Here is a 21389-nt window from a genome sequence, read left to right on the forward strand (position 1 = left end):
TGGTAATGTCCCTTTAATAATAATAATAATAATAATAATAATAATAATGATATGCAATAAAAGAGACAGGCTACACATTCCCTTGAAGTTATTTTAAACACATTGCACTTAGAATTGTTAAAGGTCTGCTAGTAAATCGGACTGAAAATGATCTGCATGTAATTAAATAATTGCAATGAAAAACTTGTGCTCACAAATACTATAGAATATCGAAAACAACAAAAGGTTTAATGAAGTGGCAAATGCACTTTTCTCTTTACAAAGGCAATCACAGACTGCAAAAAATAATAAGGCTGCGAGACAAAAAAAAATATATAGGAGGGGAAGGGGGGGGGTCTTCTCTTCCCCCTGTAATGTACCTTTCTGCTAACTGAAAAATGGTGTGTATTAGTAGCATGGAGAATCATAGGGCTGGAAAATCTCTACTATACCTCATACACACCATCAGTACGATTTGAATTTCATGTGCCAGTTGCATTGCTCTTATGCTTGGGGAAAGCAATAGGAAGAACAATGGTGACAGTATCAGACAGAAACTGCAGCCAGTGTTCATATTAGTGAGGCACAGCAATGTGGATGCTTCGCTGAGCGTTTGAGCTTTCGGCTCCATACACCCATTTGGCTCTGGGCCCCAGATGTTGATCAATAGGCATCTGAATAGCAGTAACAGAGGGTAAGGAGTCTCCGTATATACGCCATACAACAAGCAAACAGATCACCTCTTTCTTATTTATCTAGGCCGGACTGGTTCAAAAACCCCTGCCAACCCAGGAAAAAAAAATGATGCTCCAGCTTCCTTCTTGAACTGCCCACATGCCTGAAGGCATAGAATAGGCAATGTGGTCATGTGATCTATGTATTAGGGAAGGATGTAAGCTCAGATTGGTGACTTTCCCTTCTTAGCAGTGCCTATGTGACCTGGGCCTTTACACATGTGGCAAGCACTCAAGGAAGGTCAGAGCAGATTTCTCTTCCAGGAATTATATCAGCCTCTCCATTACTCCTAACACATCTATCCCAGGATAAACTGTTAAAGAATGTAAGCAAGGATCTGATTGGCTGCTGCAGTATTTATTCCTCCAGAAACTTTGCTTAAAGGCCTTTGGCAGAAGGCATGTTGTGATTTGTAGTTCCACCACATCTAGAGTCTAAGATTGCAAAACTGGCTTGAGAATCAGAAAATTTACAATATTATATGAATCATTTGCCACTGGGCAAAGACAGACACTTCTTTTTTTGGACAGTTTGTTATTGGCCCTTTTTAATTTGTTTTACCTATTCTTGGCCTTGTTGAGCTGGGCCTTTAGGCTAGCTGGCATTAAATGCATCTCCACCCTTTTTTGCCCACAGCCTTATTTACCATTTAGATAAATAATACACTCCTACTTAGTTACACTTCATCTTCTTCTCCCATTTAGGCACCTTGCACCTGTGAGGCTTCAATGGGATATGGTTGTTGCAATGCTTTGTAATAGGCATGTCCTCTTTCATCCTCTTAGAATTAAATCATAATACTGGTACTTGAAGCTGGCAAACAGCTTATTACACCATGCAAAAGAATACTTTGAAAATCTACATCTATAGTGTCAGATTAACAAAACTTGCATCAATCATGGAAGAGCAGATGCGTGACTGAATGAATATTTTTTTTCCTTCTTATTCTGACTCCACCAGCAAAGTCCTGGTCTAGTGTAGGAATTCATGGAGCAATAATAAAGTCCTGCATACCATAAAATGTAGTAATCAAATGATGAAGAAATAGGCTTCACATTTTAACGTGTTTGTGCGTGGAAAGTTTGCGGGTTGTTACTCAGTAACAGAGTGCAAGCTTTTCCAACATCAGCATGAATCTTCCACAATATAGCCATTGCTTGGACACATCTAGTCGTCATGTGCTTTTTCTGAGGGGCCCTGCAATGAAAGAACAGTTTGGTTAATAGACCATTCTCTGTTTAAAGGGAAATTTGTACAGAGTGATACAACTGTTGACCTCTCCCCTTCTAAAAATGCTAGCTGCATTGCTGTCTTATAACTCATTAACCTGGAATAAGTAAGCAAGAAGCGAAGTCAGAATTGATCACCGTGATCCCACTTTCATAAGCAGGTAAAAATCGAAGCAGCCTTGTTTCCAACCCTTCCTGTATGCAAACATTGCTACGTGTGGAACACTAAACCTTACTGCTACAGAAAGGAAGAACAATTTATTATTTGAAGCTGAACTCCAGGCAAAACACCAAATACACAGCTAAATTACATGCAGGAGAATGGTTCCTGCCAAAGGATTTATAATTCTGATCAACCAGGCTTGAGAGCCAGGCACCCTGGCCAGAAAGTGTAACCAGATCCTGGACCTTCCTGCAGACCACAATGCAGTTATAGCCTGGTCCAGGACCCCACCTAACCCAAGATGAAAAACTTGAAAAGGCAAAACAGTGGCACAAAAACAGAGCTGTAATCTGCCACTGAAACCTAGAATGTCTTAGGTGCAGTTGCACTTTAATCACAGAACATATGAGTGAACCGGAACAAGCCTACGTATGTAATAATTAACAAACAAATAATTACCATTGCTAGTTGTCGTCCTATATTTCCAACAGTCACTCCTCCAGAGAAGAATATGCAAGGCAGCCAGGAACGAATGTACAGGAAGTCTGGGGATGTATACCTGAAACACACAAGGAAAAGATTCTGAGTAAAAGGTAAAATGCATAAGACTCAACAGGATGCAGACATTTGCCGTCATAGGCCACACATATACCACTGCTGTGAAACTATCAATACAATCTAATTTTTTAGCTGCACCATCAATAATGAACAGGCTTGTACATTAGTAACTGAAAACAGTAAAAGGAAAAGGTATCTCAGATCCATAAGAATATGTGCAGGGACCTCAAGTGCTTTCCTACCCATGGAACCCAGGCACGACCTCTATGTAAATCTCAACAGCCAACAAATGTTTACACCACTCATATCTCACAATTCAAAGTGATTACTTCTCTGCATGTCAATGCATCTCACAAAAGGGCGAAAGCACTCAGCTGACTGCTTGCCACATATACACAAGCTACTTGCAAATTACATAAAAGGAAATAAATGTATATTGTTGGAATAGTTATCTCCAGTAGTAATGTCTTAACGGTCTTTGCGCCTGGACTAAAAGAAGTTGAATTTAATCTCCGCATACAGTAAGAACTGTTTATACGAAGAGCTATGAAAACGTGGAATAGTCTTTCGCATGAGCTGGTATTTCTAAAAATTAGGGTAACTTAAAAAAAAAAGGCCTGGATGTGCTTCCAAACGCAGGAATTATTCAACTGGCTTTGGGGATTATCAAGGAATATTTCTCTGTTATATCTAATTGGACCAATCTAATAAGGGTTTTGGATGTCCTCTGGATTAAACGTGAAAGCTTTTTTTTTTTTTTTATTAAAAAGGAAAAGAATTAGAATCTCCCCCAAGTTTTTTACCAATATCTGGGCTTCATTGGAGAGATTTGCCTTTACTTCCTGTTGTGGGGTCAAAGTTTTACCAGAGAAGAAATAAACCTACAACAGGGAAACAGAAAACCATAAAACGCTCACAGGGGTTCTAGCATCCCCTACTTCTATCTCTGTCGCTGTTGGAGAGATTTCCCCTCATTCACTGTCCCTGAGGCAACATTTTCACTAGACAGTGAGGACAAATCTCTCTAATGGAGCCTGGAATAGCAGTAAAACCTGACACGAGTTCTATACCTTCCTCACACTTTGCTATAGATACACTGTGTCAGCCTATGTAACAAATTTAACAAGTAATTACACGATACAAGAGAATTATAAATTGGTTATACAGAACTTGCTAATACAAAATGTCTGTCTCAACCAATGTGCTGTGGCCTTCTGGCTTCCTCAGGGGTGCCCTTTCATTTTTACACAGCATCATACCTCTGATGTGAAGAGGAGGGCTCCTGAAGGGCTTCCCAGTGTGAGAGGGGGAGACTCTGATGTGAGGGGGGCTCTTAATGTGGTTTTTAAGTGACATTAAAGCCCCCCCACCCCCCCAATGCTAATGTAAGAACTTACCTTAAATCATGTCTCTTAATTCGATCTTCTTTCCTGTCCTTTTCAGCTGTCCCTCCAGCACTGGTGCGGGTCCCCGATCCAGCCCCTACTGCTTGTCTGATGTCCCACGGCGTCTGTGCGGGTGCACGATGCTCCATATACTTTGTGTCTCTCCTAGTCTCCCGGCCGAACATCTGAACTGCGCATGCGCCCGCCCCAAACTCTTCAGATGTTCGGACAGAAGCATGCAGCGAAGACACAAGGTAAGTATTAACCTTTTTTTTTAAGTTTAAAAAAAAACTAATGTTTTTGCATATATCTACTGCTTACTATCAGTAGATGTATGCCAAAACATGTGAGGGTTTAATAAACCTTTAAGGCTTAGGTTGAATCTTGAGGGAAGGGGTTTATTAAGAATTATAAGTGCATTTCCGGGGTTGGGAATAAGTATTCAGTAGGGATGCACCGATGCCACTTTTTTAAGACAGAGTACGAGTACCGATACTTTTGATCACATACTCGCCGATACCAATTACCGATACTTTTTCTTAAAGGACCAGGTCACATTTTTTCTAAAGCAATACAAACTAATGATTTTAGGTCAGTTTCTTAATATTATGATTCATGAGATGACGAGTAAGCATGATGCCGGCTTCCCTGCCAATCAGAATGCCGGGCGCTGCGTCATTACCCGGCTTCCGGACTTGCCAGCTTTCTGACCAATCGGGAAGCCGGACAGCGCGTAATTACACGCTACCCGGCTTCCTGATTTGCCAGGAAGTTGGCTCCATGCTCTCTCATCACAAGTGACGAGAGAGCATGGAGCAGTTTCCCGGCCAATAAGGAAACCGGGCAGCGTGTAATGACGAACTGCCCGGCTTCCTGATACAGGAAGTACTCGTGCTAGGTATCGGAGCATTATGGCGAGTACGAGTACTCACCCAAATACTCGGTATCGGCACCGATACCGATACCGATACTAGTATCAGTGCATCCCTAATATTCAGGAATAGAATAGGCAGGTTCAGCGTAGGGTTATGCTTTTACGTTCCTAATAATTTGGGGAATTTTAGGAGTCTGGTGTTTAGTTTTTTTTTTTTATACGATTGCAAACCAGATATCAAATGCAAAACCCCCAATGCCAAAATCTAACATACCACAAATGTTAAAATACTGAATTTGCAGCACAGGCGATACTTACTGGTACACTCCGTTGTATACAAGAAACTGCGTTATGAGTGTTGCAAGAAAGGCTATTGTGATTCCTAGTCCAAGACCACTTCGTGACCGGTCAAAGGTCCACCAAAGGCCCAGCGACAAGGCTGCTAGTGTTAGTGAGAGCTGAATATTATTTGCAAAATCCAATTTCTGGTGGAGTATAATGTTAAGGAAAAGACTCATGATCATATACTATCCATTCATTCTAAAACACATTTTGCATCACATACATTAACACAAGTAAAACAGATTGCACCCCTCCCCTCCCCCCAACAGGGAACCTGACACTGTTCTGTATTATTTAAGAATTGTGACTTTTTGTCTATGAACAGAAATAACATTCATGACAAAAGTGGACGCTACTGCATATTAAATGAGCTGCATTGGAAGTATAAGTGTTCGTGAGGACAAAGTGCATGTTTAAGCACTAGCAGGCATCCTCCTACTTCAGGCCCCATTCACACTCAAGCATGAGCACAGCCATATAAAGGCTTTTGTTCACATTTGCATGTGCATTTTTGGGGTGTTTACCTGTACCTTGTAGTACAGGAGCAGAATCGTGCATTTTTGGACCAATAGACTTTAAAATGTGAGCACCTGAAAACAGACGCAGGGTTATTCACAAAAGGGTGAAGAGCTTTAGGACTAAATAGCTGATTTGGAAAAAATCTCCAATTCAGCTCACTTTTCGGTTCAGCTATGTTGTCCTAGATTGTTCACTTCTCCTGCCTTCTCCAGACTCACCATTTTGTGAATAATCCTGTCAGTTTCCAATTCCAAGATCTGTAGGACCAAAAGCACACAATTCTGCCCCAAAAGAAGCTTGTGTACTTTTTTGAGCTTCATGCAACAGGTAATAATGCTCAGGTGTGAAAAGACCCATTAGAAAAAAGAAAAAAAAAATTCATCTTGAGCATTGAAGCACTTTGGGAATCACTAGACAAAACGCTCAGGCGTGAATGGGGCATCATGGGGAAACAGCAAAATGTATTTAGGAAAACTAGAACTGAGCCATCAGTTTCATCACCAAGAACCTGCTCTGTATAGTACCCAGAGACATATGACCATCACCCACAGACATCGGATTGGTCACTGGCCTACATCACTTCAATTGAGGAAAGTAAAATTTGTATTAGTTGCCACGTATTCCAACCTTTTAAACAGCCTAACCTATGTATCCATGCTAGGACATGAGCGTATAAAATGAACATTCAAAGCAGCTCTACCCAGAGATGAAAACCCATTGTGAAATGTGGATTCTGGAACCACTTTTCCTATTACATGGATAAAAGGATACTGCACTAGCGTGATTAATGCCGACAAACACTGCTATACATCTCATGACGCTAGCCCATTCTCTCTTGAACTTGTGTGGTTCTCCAAGATGGCTGTCGATGCAAGGATAAAGAAGGCCAACAACGGCTGAAAAAGAGAAAAACAAACTTTAAGCATTCGTTCCAGAACTTTTTAATCATCACATCCAGCAGGCCCCGTTCACACCGGGGCGGTTCAGCTGTGCGGATCCGCCGACATGAACAATCCCATATATTGCTATGTGGACCATTCATGTGACCGCGCGATCCGAACTGCCCCCCCTGCACTATTTTTGCTGCGCTGATCAGTGCAGTTCCCATACAGCTTTCAATAGAACCACGCTGCTCAGCGAGGTTTTGGAGTTTTTATTGCGTTCAGCACTGAAACAAAATAAAACCTCCCAAAACCTCACTTTTGAAATCAGTGCGGTAACCGCGCTGATCCGCAACCGCCTTGGTGTACAGAACGGTTAAAGGAAGTTGACAGTGCTCTGTCCTTATGTACATATGTTTATGTAAGTAAAAAGCTGCATTCCCCAAATATACTTCTTTATAGATACTTTTCACCTTTATTTTAATCCTTTTTGCATCACAATGCTGCTGATCCTCTGCAGCCACTTCCTGTCTATATGCATTTACTCCAGTGGCAACTACAGATATATCGCTTGGGTGGGAATGGACTTGCTGATGCTGACAGCCGAGTAACATTTTTGAACATTAAGACTTAGCATGGCCCCTTACAGTCTCCACAGGAAGTGCATGTGACAGGGTGACAACACAAGAGCACCAATGGAAGACACGGACAGAGCATTGTCACCCCCATAACAGCAAGTGCCTTCACAAGAACACGGCAGGATTACCAGGTATAGATTTAATAAAAGCTTAAGGTTTAAAAAGATCGAACTTGACCTTTAAAAATTCACCAACATATTAAATATAAGATTTAAGCGATTGGATTTTACTTTAATTGAAAATGGATTGCCTTTAAAGGAGAACTATGAGGAGTGCTTTTCACTCACCTCATAGTTCTAGCCGACCTGTGACAATGAAACTGTCACAGGTCGGCTCAGTAGATCGGGAAGTGAGCGAACACATACCGGCGTTCGCTCACTTCTCGATCCTGTCACGGCAGAGAGCCGTGACAGGGGAGGGGCTGGATTCCCCCCTCCCCACCAGCGCTGACTGGTGGAACGGAGGGGACGGGTACAGCTGGCTCTGTCTCTAGATAGGCAGAGCCAGCTGTCACTCACGCAGCTGGTGGATCCAGACATAAATTGTTGCGATCCGTTTCAGCTGTGGCGTCTCAGTATACCAAGCAGTAGCTCGCTGTATATTGAGCTTAGGGTGACGGGTAGACGCTAGTTTGTGTACTCCCGTTACCCTTAGGAGAACTATGGGGAAAAGCCCTAACCCCATAGTTCTCCTTTAAAGCTTCTAGGAGGTGCTTGCACATAACTGTTGCTTCTTGCATGTCTAAATGAACCAGCAATGCTCCTGAGCTTCTTTGTTACAATTCCAATGCTCCTTAGAAGTGGCTCCTAACTTTTAGGGCTCTTTCTAATCATCAATGGAGCTGGCTCCTACATAAAATCCTGCTGGCCCCTGAACTCCATATTATCCATATTTGTCCATCCTGATCTACTGAACTTTATTTTAAGTTGGCCATACACCAAAAAAATATTTTCAGAAAGTTCATTCACTTTTCTAATAGCTAAAGGAGCCAAATTGAAGAAGAAAAAAAAAATATAGAAAAAAAAAAAAGGAGCAGAATGGAACAAACACAATTCTAACAGTCAATGAGGGGAATTTATCAAAACTGGAGCAGACAGAATCTGGAGCAACTGTCCGTGGCAACCAGTCAGCTTCTCTCTTTCATTTTCAAATCTTAACAGAACTGAAGAGAGAAGCTGATTGGTTGTCATGGGCAACTGCTCCAGATTCGATAAATTGCCCCTAATGTGGTTTTTGGTTTCGAAAACTCCATTTGTTCCAAGATAAAATGATAAAACCAAATGAAATTTGGAACAACATTTCTCAAGTCTTTGATGGCGTTACCGAATGATGAGATTTTTCATATGAACGTCCATCTGAAATTCTAATAGTCTATGGTCAGCCTAAGTTACGCAGCCACTTTAAGCATATTCACGAATTAAACTAACTCAAAACACTATAAAAACAAGATTCTCTTTTTATGGGGCCCATCGTCAATTTATATTTTCTAGTTGAACAGAAAGTGATGTGAGAAAATCTGCGTCAAGTGACCTTTCTACAAAATGCTAGTTGCTTGCTTGTTATGCTGACTCAGTGAAATGAATGGCAGTCAGGCAACAGACATTTTCAGAAGGAGCAGTCAGTAAAGCCAGCCTTCAAGTTACATGACACAAAACAGTTTCTAGACCAATAGGATGAATATCTGAATAGGACTTAACGCGGACTGTCATTTCATTTGAACTGCTGATCTGTTTGTCATATGCTTTATCTGTCATATGAATTATCTGTTCTCAACATCGAATATAGATCTAAAACTGAAGTTTATGACCTATAAAAGAAGTTTTATATACTGTTCTATACATTTAAAAAACACATTTCAACATGAAACAAGCAAACAGAAAATAAAAAAGCGGTCAGACGTCTTTTTCGCTTTCAGTGTCTCTGGAGATATTTATGGCAGGGTTGGCAGGCAGCTAAGTCTCCTCCTAAACCCTGATCACTTCCTTATTTTCGTTTTCCAAGAAGTGGCATGTTTAAGACGAAAGCCAATGATGTGCGAGGCATGCAGCTCACCAGTTCAGGCGCTGGCCAATCAGAAAGCTCAGAGCTTACAACATTTCCTGTGCTATGTAGAATATGCCAAGCAGGCGTCTGCACTGAAGAGGAGAAGCAGTTCTAATGCTCATATTAAGTTTCAGCCTGATAACTGCCCGGAGTGCAGGCTGATTATTTAAAGATTAACCCCTTAAGGACAAAGGGCCTTTTTTTTTTTTACATGTTACAATCCACATTTTAGGCCTGAAAATGTCTTGCTTTGGGGCTGAGCTGCAAACAGTGGCCAGTGCAGCTCAGATACATCTAGTGTGAGATGGCCCTTACTATGCTATGCATGGATTAGTTGAGGGCTATTTGGTTCCAACTGTGCTGAAACTACAAATCCCATGAGGAGTTGCGGGACTTTCATAGCCATGACTTCCAGAAGTAAAGAAGATTCGTAGTTTCACCACAGCTGGAGTGCTGAGGTTGCCTACCCCTGCTTTATGCATTTATATCCAAGGATTCTCATGTAGGTGCTTCATAATAGGTTGCCATTAATAGGAAGCACATATGGGTGGAAACATAGTAGATGCATTGTCTTCACATAAGTGCGGACCCAAGTGAAAGAACACAGAGGTCAATGATCCTGGGGATGGATACATCTATAGCTGGCTCTAGAACAGATCAGTCAGAGGAGTACCTAATGAAAGGTCAGTGTACAGCATGGCTGACGCCCACAGAGTGCTACAGACAAGTCACCAAGAACCTGGCACCATTCTGGTCTGGCAGTAACAGCATGCCCTTGGTACTTTCACCTTTCCTCTATAGCAGGGGAAGGATCGGCTCCACTCGCATAATGATCTAATAAGTTAAATAAATCTCACTGTGTGCCATTAACCCCCGGCCGGCACATACAGCTCTGTGCTACATGCACGGCCGTATCGGGCAGCTCCCGGGAAGGACAGGTGCTGCGGGTGATTAGTACGCAGCCCCTGTTCTTCTCCATGGGACTATGCGGCCATGCGCTGCCCTACGCGTCTGTGCGGGTGAGCCTACTCATGCGCTGACAGGATGGATCCTGTCTGCGTCCGAGCCAGGAAACACACACCCGCACTTGAGTTGAGCGTAGGGGGGGTGTATGGCTGCGTATTCCCATAAAGAAGAACGGGGGCTGCATACTAATCACACTCAGCACCTGTCCTTCCCGGGAGCTGCCCGATACGGCCGCGCACGCAGCACCGAGCTGTACGTGCCGGCCGTTTCTAGTGTGAATGAGGGCTTAGGAAGTCAGAAACACTAGAAATGTTACAAGAGATGCTCACAATACGGAGCATTTCTGGTTATTATTGGGACGTACTCACTGAATGACCTTCTTAATTTTGACAGCTGCAATCAAACTGCTATGGGCAAGACTTCTGCTCTCCTTTGCCTCAGCTTGTATAAATCAGGCCCGGCATCATCCAATTACATAATATTGTAAAAACATTTTCATATATCACTGGACATATCCCAGCTCAGGACTGGACAAATCCCAGGAGCCAGGTCGTCAATGAGTCTTATAAATGACAGCTGGCGCCGAACGTTTAAGGTACTCTAGTTGTGGTCAAGGAAGCTGGCTCCTGGATTGGGTAGACTTGCTATTGGATTCCATATTGAAATGTGTACACCCCTTTCCTTCAGAATAATCTTGTCTCAACCCAGTAATAGAGGCAATTAAAAAAATCTTGTCCATTTATTTTTTTTTCATTCTCAAAGCTGAACTTCAAATAATGTCTAAATCCAAGAGGGACACGATTCTTATTTGAATGTTCGTGCTCTTTGTGTATTTCTTCCAGATCTGTGCAGTGATTCAGTGTGTAACAGGAGCTTCCTGTAATAAAGACTCCTGTGCAGGAGCTTCCTGTAATAAAGACTGGTCACCGCTGCTCTTTCCTTGTGCAGGGTGACTGGTCTCGTCTCCGCCCTCTCCTGTAGTTTACTGCAGCCAGCTGGTAGTGGGTTGGGGCCTGCTGTGGCCCTCCCACAGCTTTGCTCTTTTTAAGGGTTATGTGCAACACAGTGATGAAATCACAACTACTTTAGATGGTAATATCTGGGCTTAAATGACCTCTGGTACACACAAAATTGTTTTACATATACAGGATTTTTTTTTTTACATGAAAATGTTTGTGCCTGTAGTTCAGCTTCAAGCAAAATGATGGTCGGCGCCATTTACCTGTCGGGTTCTTATAATTCCTGCAGTCCCTAGTAGTAGGATTTCTACCACTGAACACAAACAAACCCTGAGCCTGCTCAAACACGACCCAGGAAAACAACTCCTAGACATGGCAACTCTGACAACTGCACCACCAATAATACAAAAACTGTCTGTCCAGCTGCGGCTTCATTGTAATACTTACCAGCTGCAGTGCCGCAGCAAGGAGGCACCCACCACGCAGAGGAAAATATGGTGGCAATAACCTCTTCAGGAAATAGTGTCACATGTCTTTGGACTTGGAGAAGATTGAGCACCAAGGCAAGAAAAACGCCAACACTAAAGAGGACAACACTTCTCCGGATGAGGCTGCGGCCTTCGCTGCTGGCTAAGGAGCTGCAGGCGAGAGCAATGGGGGAGTTTAGGGAGGACATGACTTCTCCAACTCTGAGTGCCAGCCAAGTGCTTATCTTTGGGCCGTTCTTGTCTCTCCCTCTGGTGCAAGAGCAACTCCAGCAGTGCTCCTCGAGTCTTGGCATTTGTTTTTTTTAAGAGGTAGCTGTAGAAAGAAGAAAAGGACAATTAGCATGTTGAGAAAGCACACACAATATGTATACACATCACACATACATATAGACTAATGGTCTGGGTTGCCTAAAATAAAAGGCTAGGTTGAACTTCAGACATTCTCATGCATTTCGGATAAAATGTGGGAGGTGTTAGAACCTCTTTCAGGCTTTTTATTGTTGAATCTGTGCCTAATGGGGAGAGTTCCCCTTAAATCCTGTTTCATAGATAGCGCTGTCACTGCCATAGGAAGGAAGGACAACAGCAATCGGCCTCCCCTCAAAAAGGTGCCCATACAGCGGCGATAATTGCGGGTGATCCCGTGATCATACGATAATCGTCAGGTGTATGGAAGGCGTGCGACCGTTTCTACTGTACGGTCGCACGTCTTTTGTCTTCCGAGCACGCTTGAAAATCTGGCGAAAATCGTACGATTGTCGGTGGGTTAGTGGCGTGCTCGGAAGACAAATGCCGAACGGGCCGGTGTGCGCGAGTGCACACTGCCCGCTCAGCAATGGAATCATCTGAAGCCCTCCCCTCAGCGGGGCAGGCTTGTGATGATCGCAAGTACGATCTGCCTGTCCAAGATGGGCAGATCATATGATCTTTTAATTACCTTACAACCATCGCAGGATGAAAGTCGTGCAATGGTTGTAAGGTGTATGGCCAGCCAAAGAGAGAGTGGGGTAGGTAGCTAAACCTCAATCAGCTGAAGCTGGCCGCACATTGGTTGAATTTCATACGAATGTTCATTTGAAAATCTCACCAGAACATTCGATAAAGCCATCACTTGGTGAATGTCATTCAAAATCTTGTTTGATTTTAACATTTAATTTTGTAATGAATAGAGTTTCAAAAACCAAATTCACTGTTAGAACGTCACTCATCCTGCTTCATTAATGTTGCTCATTACTTTGATCATTAATTATTAGAAAAATATCGAACAAGGAATTTTTTTTGAATGAAATTATACTGGCGTATGGCTCTACTCCTGTCTGAGGAAGATTTGCTCTCAGTTCCTGATCTAGTTACAATGTTGTCATCGGAAGTGAAGAGAAATCCCCCAGCAGGGAAAAAGAGACTCTAGCAGACCACCTTAGCCCTCCCCATCCCATGAGATCTAAAACTATAGAGAAGCAATCCGTGTCTGGAATTACAGTCCAACTTATGTAAAAGATCCACTGAAAACAATGCAGACTGGGGAGAATTCATCTAAACTGGAGCAGACAGAATCTGGAGCATGTGTGCAGCTGACTTCCTGTCTAGTTATCAACCAGAAAGCAAAACTGCACACTGCCTCCAATACTAGCCTGTGATACTGCTGCGTCATTTACACTTGCAAAACAAGACATCACGTGTTGCATTTGCTGAGCCGCGTACAGGCAGCCTATTCATTTGAATGAGCTGACCTACACGCTAGAAAGTTTGCATGTGGAAAACGCTTGTCTTGCTTGCTTGGTTTTGGGGTGCCACAGACATTCAATGGCACTGCAAGGGTGAAAAGTAATTTGTGAACCTGTGCAAAATCCAGCGGTTATGCATTCATGATACTCTACACTAGTGTGCATGGGGGTAAAACTTCTCCAGTTCTTATGAAACTTTTACAAAAACTAACATTGTTGGAACAAGCTGGTGCCCAATTTAAAGGACCCGTACTTTAAATCTACTACAAGGCTGGAAAAATCCCAGGAGACGGGTAGCCAATGCTTCTGACAAATGACAGCTGGCACCTAACTTTTGAGGCTCCCTCCAATTGTCAAGGGAGATGGCTCCTAAAAAAATGATTCCTGCTGGCTCCTGGATTGGACAGACTGGCTCCTGAATTCCATACTCATTTGTCTGTGTGTGTGACAAAGTGATTGACCTGTTACATAGATTAGTCAGAATCTGAATACAACCATTAGAAGGAACATATCAGACTCGGAGAACTTGTCATTCCCAGTTATTCATACAAACTATTCAGAGGATGTCAATCGGCTTGAATGACCAAACTCCTCCCGTGCTGGCATCATAGCACGCAAAGTCATTCAGAAGTATATGTAACTATTGAATGACTGACTAATCAATAGATTCCATTACCAGGATCTCTCCGCTGATGGCTGGAAAACGAAACTGAAGCTGCCCATTAAGACTAGAACACCAAATGCCATTCATTGCTTTACATCAATGGATGATTGAAGAAGCAACGCTGTGCTAACTATTCCACCAAGACACCTACGACATTGCTTTATATCCCAAAATGTGCCCACCATCACCATTATATGAACGTTGCCCACTCAGTGAAAGTACAGGATGACCTCATGGTTGTCTCTGGGACACTAGACAAAGGCGTCCTGTACCCAGCTGTACAACATGTCCTGTTGTCTGGGTCAGTCCTGAATCCCAGCCAAACTTTAACATACGAACATTCTGTTACCGGAGGTAGACGAACGCCATGGAGGTCCTCTGCCAGCTTTTTATGTCACATTCGATAAACTGGGCGAGATCAGAAGAACATATTGTGTACATTATCCAGATGTTAGATGGCGGAGCTCAGCACGGATACGGCACTCTGTGCCCAATCACCAATACTTCACTGTTCTAGCCAATCAGGGCAAACCCTATTATGTCAGTACCATCTAGCTGGTCAGGGCCTGTAACTGGCAGCCATCTGTACATCTCAGTGCCCACGGATTAGTCAGTCATCATGACCTTTAGCCAGATCCGGATGAAATCGTGCCATCGTCTGGCTATAAGCCACTTAGTGCCAGCGTTTGAAGAAGTGATGTGATCACACGGCAGCAGATCAGACATCAGTGAAGTGTCAGTAGGCCGTGTATTGAATTGAGGATGCCCCCTCCCACTGCAGTCAAGCAATTGGTCAGTCTCAGCGTGTCCTGCTGCTCAGATGAATGCTGAGACTTGTAGTTCCCCCATCTACTGGAGAGAACCAGGTTAATGAAAGCTGATCAGTGGCTGGCGCATTCTACAGGTTACAAGAAAGCATTGTGGCATGTCTAGAAATAAGATCTCAGCAGGCAGCATATGGAATGCAGCAGTATGGCAGCAAGATGCCCCCCCTTCCCCAACTACAGTACCAACCGAGCTGTACAACTACCACGACCATGACAGTACAATCATCCCCTTCTAATGAGGTCACTGACCCAGCCATATGGCAGCAGGGTGCCCACACCAATAATGCCATCATCTAAACCTAACAGTACAATGCACCCTGCCATGTCATTAACCCAACACAGCAAGGTGGCAGTATAATGGGCACCAATTACATGAGTTTAATCAGCACTGTGCCCATTCCAACACTGCCATCATCCCAGCCTAGCAACACAGCAGTGCACTGCATACCACAGTGGCATTAAACCAACACAACAATGTAAAAGTATAATGCCCACCCTGACCTATGGCACCCACAAAAGGTATAGGACAGTAAAATCATCCCCAGCCATATGCCAGCACTGTGCCCATTCCAATATTGCCAGCACCCCACCATTCATCCAGCAAAATGTGCCAGTATAATGACCACCCCAATCTATGGCACCCACAACAGGCCCCCCAGTCATGTGTCCATCCCAACATTGGCATCACCCCATAATTCATTAAGCAAAATGTGCCAGTATATTGCCCACCCCAACCTATGGCACCCGCACAGGTCTAGGGCAGTACAATCACCCCCAACCATATGCCAGAACTATGCCCATCCCAACATTGCCATCACCCCACCATTCATCCAGCAACATGTGCCAGTATAATGCCCACCCCAGCATATGGCACCCACACGGGTATAGGACAGTACATTCTCCCCCCAGCCATATACCAGCACTGTGCCCATTCCAACATTGCCATCATCCTGCCCCAGCAACAGGGCAGTACAATGCACCCCACCATGCCATTCATCCAACACAATGTGCCACTATAATGCCTACCCCAGCAATGGCACCAACACAGGTATATGGCAGTACAATGACTGCGCACATCAGAGCAGTGTTATAATAGTACAATGCACCCCACCATGCACAGCAAGCACCCCCCTTACTCCTTGGCATGCAGGCCTCACCCGGTAGCAGGGCACACTCCAGGTATCCAGGCGGTGAGGACAGCAGCTATGAGGACTTGATAAACTTTTGCCCTTTTCCCCCACTTTTCTCCTCCTGTGTCTCCTCTGAGCTCTGCTATAAATATGGGCACTGTGTGAACGTGCAGTCAGTGCCGGCGTGCACCCGCCCCCAGGTAGGTAGGTAGCTACGCTCCCTCCTCCCCCCCTTCTCCACCCCACAATGAATCAGACGGCGGAGAGCGAGGCGAGGGGGGGGGAGCCGCAGCTGCCCCGACCGAAAACAACATGCGTGTCTGGTGAGGCGCCAGCAGCCAATCAGCGCCGGGCTGCCCATATGACGTAGCGGACACACCACACACCTTCCTCTCCGCTCGGAAGAAGAAAAAAAAAAAATCAAAACAAGGGGCCGCGGCGGCGCGCGGTGGTGTTGAGTGCGCGCAGTTGGATAATTCATGTGTTTTTCCCGCCGTGTCCTCAGATACTTTCCCCTCAGGGCAGTGACCCGGCGGCCCGTCACCCGGGACTAGAATAATTCCGGCCACAGGGGCCTTTACCTCTCAATGTATGTGACTGCTGCATTCAGATATTGTTCAGTGACAGCCATGACTGCTTTCATAGCAGAATCTGAACAGTTATGGGTTACAGAAAGTGTGCACATATGGACGTGTATTTATCTCTATTATTCAGCTTTGTTTTCCTTCAGAGAGAGCTCTCAAGTCATCCAGATGGTTGTATATAGAAGACAGCTATGAAGAATTGATGGTTTGTGTGTTGTACTGATGCACACTGAGGAGCTGGAAGATGTAAAGTCACGTTGTTAAAGTAAAACCTAAAGGGATGGTTCACATTTTCACAGTAATGATGACTTTGTCAGTGAATAGTCTGGGAACTTTACTACATGACCCTGAGGGTGTATAGTAACAATGGTTGTAGGGGGCAGTGGTGATTGGTCAGCTCAGCCACATGACCGCAGTGACCAATGAGAATCTCTGTTGAGTCTTCTTTCCTCTGGGGAAGAGCCGTCCTGACCAATCACTGCTCTCCATTGTAACTATTATGTTGCCATACACCATCAGGGCTGTGTGGTAAAATTTGTAGACTGTCATATCGGCTGGGGTGGGCCAGGGTCATCATTACAGATAAATGGTGCAGGGGGGGAAATTCACCTTTTAATTTTGCTGCCCTACCAGTAGTTGCCACTCTTGACCAGCAGTCCTGCCTTGCACAGGAGGACAGCAAGGGCCCGTCCACATTCCGGAGCGTCAGACCGCAGAGTAGGATATGAAATAATTAGTCTCCAGCACACCGGAGGACCACGTTATTGTTCCGTCTTTATTCAACGTCGCATAAACTGGTATTGCATACAATTCATATCCTGATCCACGCATTGCTATCTGCAGATCATTACAGCACCCACTGAAGTACTTTAACTGGGATTCCGGCCTGGAGTGCGATGGGACATTTTCATATTTGGACAGCATGGGTGGAAGCATGGGATATGACAGCATGGTGGTTAGCACTTCTGCCTTGTAGCTCTGGTGGGTCCCCAGTTTGTATCCTGGTAAGGACACTATCTGCATGGAGTTTGCATGTTCTCCATGTGCTTGCTTGGGTTGGTCGGGTTGCCTCCCACACTCCAAATACATGTTGGAAGGTTAATTGGCTCCTGTCTAAGGCCCTATTCACATTGAGCGATTCGCAAATCGCGCGTTTGTCACGCGATTTGCATTTTGTGCGATATCGCGCAAATGCGTGCATTGAGCAACCTAGAATCGCTGCAAAATCCGCTCCAAAAAGGGTCCTTCTGTAGCGACGCACGACCCGCGACAGCGACGGACAGAGCCCCATTGAGATGCATTGGAGAGCGATATCGCGCTGTAAATAGCCGCGATATCGCGGGAATTACCGCGCGATAAATCGCTCAGTGTGAATACCTGTAATAGAATAAATATGTGAAGTATTTGTACTTATTCCTCCCCCTTAGTCGAATGAGCATTTATACCCTTGAAGTGCGGGGGTGGGAGGCCCACTGACTAGGTACATCTAAAGGTGCCCATACACCGTGCAATCATCGGATGAAAATTTCCGTCCGATGATCGAACCGTCGTACGATTTTCCCCATCCTGCCCCGACCATCGCACAGTTCAATTCGCGGTCTTTAGCAGAAATCACCTGGAAGAATTTTGTTAATTGACCGCACGGATTTTTGTTTGTGCACGAGCAGTGTTAATGCTGCGATTTTTTTTTTTTCCCGTACAAAAACGCCATCAACCTATCGAATTTCGTACGATTCGACAAGTTTTCTAGCCTGCTGGAAAGACGAAAGTCGTACGATTTTACAGTATTTGTCCATACCTCAATACAGTGGTACCTCGCTTCACGAACGCTTCTTTTTGTGGACAATTCTGTTCGCAAACAGGAAGTTCTGCAAAATTTTGCTTCCGTTTGCGAACTCCACATCGGGTGAAGAACACAACTGCAGCCATCTTCCCCGCTCTGACACTGGCCGTGGCTTCCTCTAGTCGAGATTGCGGTCTGATCACTTTCTGATTCGGTTCACGACCAGAATCGTGGAACTAATTAAGTCCGTGAACCGAGGTACCACTGTAGGTACCACTGTACATGGGCAGGAGGACGAGTCTGCAGGATTGCATGCACCATCTACTTCTCACAGTTGCTTTTCTGGCTCCAATGCACATTTTTTCATTTATGAAGAATTGCACATTTATTATCTTTTCTCAAAAACTGGACTTTTCCTTTAAAACTTACACTGTTTCACGTGTAAAAAAAATAAAATGTAAAAGTTTGCATATATCATTTCCAGTGTTCTATATCCTGTTCTGCAGCAGAAGGAAACGTTTGACAGAGGAGGTTATACTAGGTCAGCTGTGAGGCGAAAACACGTAATCTGGGTGTGTCTGCTCAGGTGATGTGGAATTGGCTGAGGATGGATGTAATAGAACACCTCAGCCGAGGCTCCTGGGGTAAAGTCTTATCTTGGATCGTTTGCTTTTTTCAGTTTTATGAACAACACATTTTATTGTATTAAGCTGCTTAACCATTGGATGATCTGACTCGAACCAGCTAGTATCTTTTTTTTATGTTTGGTGATAAATGCTGGTGCTGTGGAAAACACTTACTCACCTACTAGATGTGATTATGTTATATTTCTTAGGAGTTGCATTTTGGTAAATTTTGGTTCATGTCCTCATGACTAGGAAGATCAGAGGTGTAACGTGTAACTAGGAGCTTATGGAAAGGGGCAGCCTTCATGCTCTTAAGCAAACAGAATGGAGCTTTTTGATGCAGGGTGCAAGGAACCCCCAGGGGTAGCAGCTACACTACATCACATGGATGCTAAATCAGCTCTAAGGGCTTGTGCACACCTGGGCGACACCCCAACATGCATCAATCGTGTACGATTCCGCGTGGATTGTCGCACGGTCAGGAGTCAACCAGCCGCGCATCGTGTATCGCAGAAAAAAGGTACTATTACCTTTTTTTCCTGCAATACACACGGTGCAACTGGGTTGCCATTGGAAAATAGTGGCACCCACAGCGCGATCAGTGCACACCTGGGTGACTCCTGACCGCGCGGAATCGTGCACGAGTGCACCGGCCCTAAAGTTCAAACTGGGGCTACTTTATAGTTCATTTACAATCCTTTGACTGCCCCATGTTTTTAGTGCTAAACGGAATAATTTGCATGCCCAGTATCCTAAAATGAGGAGAAAAGCCTCAGATCCCAACTCCAGGTAAGTGTGGACTTGCTGTCAGTGAATATTCGTTTCAAAGTGGAGTGGGAGGGTCTGTCGGTGGATGCTCGTTATCTCTGGGTCCAGCGCCTCTGGCATCCTGCCCAGCTCTCTGATGTCACTGGTTGCTAGGAGCTGGGCAGTATGCCAGCCAGAGCGTCCCGCTCAGCTCATGGCAACCGGTGACGCCAGTGAGCGGGGTAGGAAGCCGGAAAGAGTGTCACAGGTCGCTACGAGCTTTTAGCAACTTGGGACACTGTAGCCACCACCTGCCACACCCTAATGAGATTCCGCCTAAGGCAACCCCCTCTGGCTGCCTTATTATAGGGATGGCCCTGATTGACAGGACCATGGAAGGGAGATCAGGATATTTGAAAAAAAACAAAAACCAAGGTGAACATGTCCCCTAAATCTAGTGGGTCAGCATAACAGCCAGGAAGCTAGCCTTTTCAGAAGGTCCTCAGCAATAGCAACCTTCGTATTTCTTTAAAGTCAAGTTTACTTTAAGAATAAGCTCTCTGTATTTGTTAAGGCTGTTAGTGATGGTTGTTATTTAATCTTCCAAAGCACTGAAAGCAGCACAAGGATTAAGATGTTACACATGAAGGGATTAAGGGGAGGTCCTATGTTACGACATAGGAGTGTGTGAACTATGTTTACAGATCCACTATGCCTGGATATGCCTATGCCTAGATAAGGAGAAGCTCACCTGCTTTATCCAATGGTTGGTAAACTAGATATTGGTTTCTTAAATTCAGGTGTTATAAAATGCTTGGCCAGCCCATGGCTATAAGTCACCTGATGCTGCATGCACAAGGTGATCAACTTGTTAAACTTTTTTTGTCTCAGCACTTTTGTTTCTCAATTGTTCATGGTGTGCCAGCACACACTGCGTCAGATTTTACATAGTCAGTAAAAAATGTAGTTCAGTTTGAAGCTAGAAGCATGTGTAATGTGCAGCCAATCATTGTCTAGGTCTTAACCTTTTCTTTGCTGAGAAACGTGAAAGACAAATTAAAGTGGAAATTCACATTTCCTTGAAGAAAAACCTTTGCGGGTCAGTCATGTGTAATGCAAGGTTTTAGCAAACATCTATTTTCTTTTTTTTGCCTTTTAGGCCTCATTCAGATGGGCGTGTTGCTCTGTACAGCATGAAGGGCCGGTTGTTGATGTGCCTGGAGCTGTGCACCCTCCCACGCTGCTTTCCGCTCTGAGTTTTGACAGGCGCACACAGGTGGTTTTTGGCCTTGGGGGCATACATGATAGATCCAGGTCCGTAAACTGTGTGCGACAGTCAAAACTCAGAGCTGTGGAAAATAGCGTGTTAGGGTGCACAGCTCCTGCATTTCCATAGCGTTACATGAGCTTCCCCCATACTTCTTACCGCAGCTCCAGGCGCACCAACAACCGGCCCTTCATACTGTACAGGGCAATACGTCCCATGTGAATGAGGTCTTAACCTGCTTCTGTTCTGCAAATAATGAAGGCTCTTCTAAGGCTTTT

At 44.4% G+C, this 21389-nt stretch overlaps 1 protein-coding gene across 1 annotated transcript; it reads right to left on the bottom strand.

Annotated features, from left to right (window-relative positions):
- Positions 1-1268: 1268 nt before the first annotated feature.
- Positions 1269-16303, bottom strand: INSIG1 (insulin induced gene 1). The gene is made up of 6 exons (XM_018554001.1): positions 16132-16303; positions 11719-12072; positions 6556-6680; positions 5242-5408; positions 2566-2665; positions 1269-1911 (listed from the first exon to the last, which is right to left on the bottom strand). Exons 2-6 carry the CDS (start codon positions 12050-12052, stop codon positions 1882-1884), a joined length of 756 nt encoding a protein of 251 aa, XP_018409503.1. The 5' UTR covers positions 12053-12072; positions 16132-16303; the 3' UTR covers positions 1269-1881.
- Positions 16304-21389: the final 5086 nt, after the last annotated feature.

The sequence above is a fragment of the Nanorana parkeri genome, unplaced genomic scaffold, assembly GCF_000935625.1.
Source record: "Nanorana parkeri isolate BGI_ZX_2015 unplaced genomic scaffold, ASM93562v1 scaffold137, whole genome shotgun sequence".
In the NCBI taxonomy this organism is placed as follows: domain Eukaryota; kingdom Metazoa; phylum Chordata; class Amphibia; order Anura; family Dicroglossidae; genus Nanorana; species Nanorana parkeri.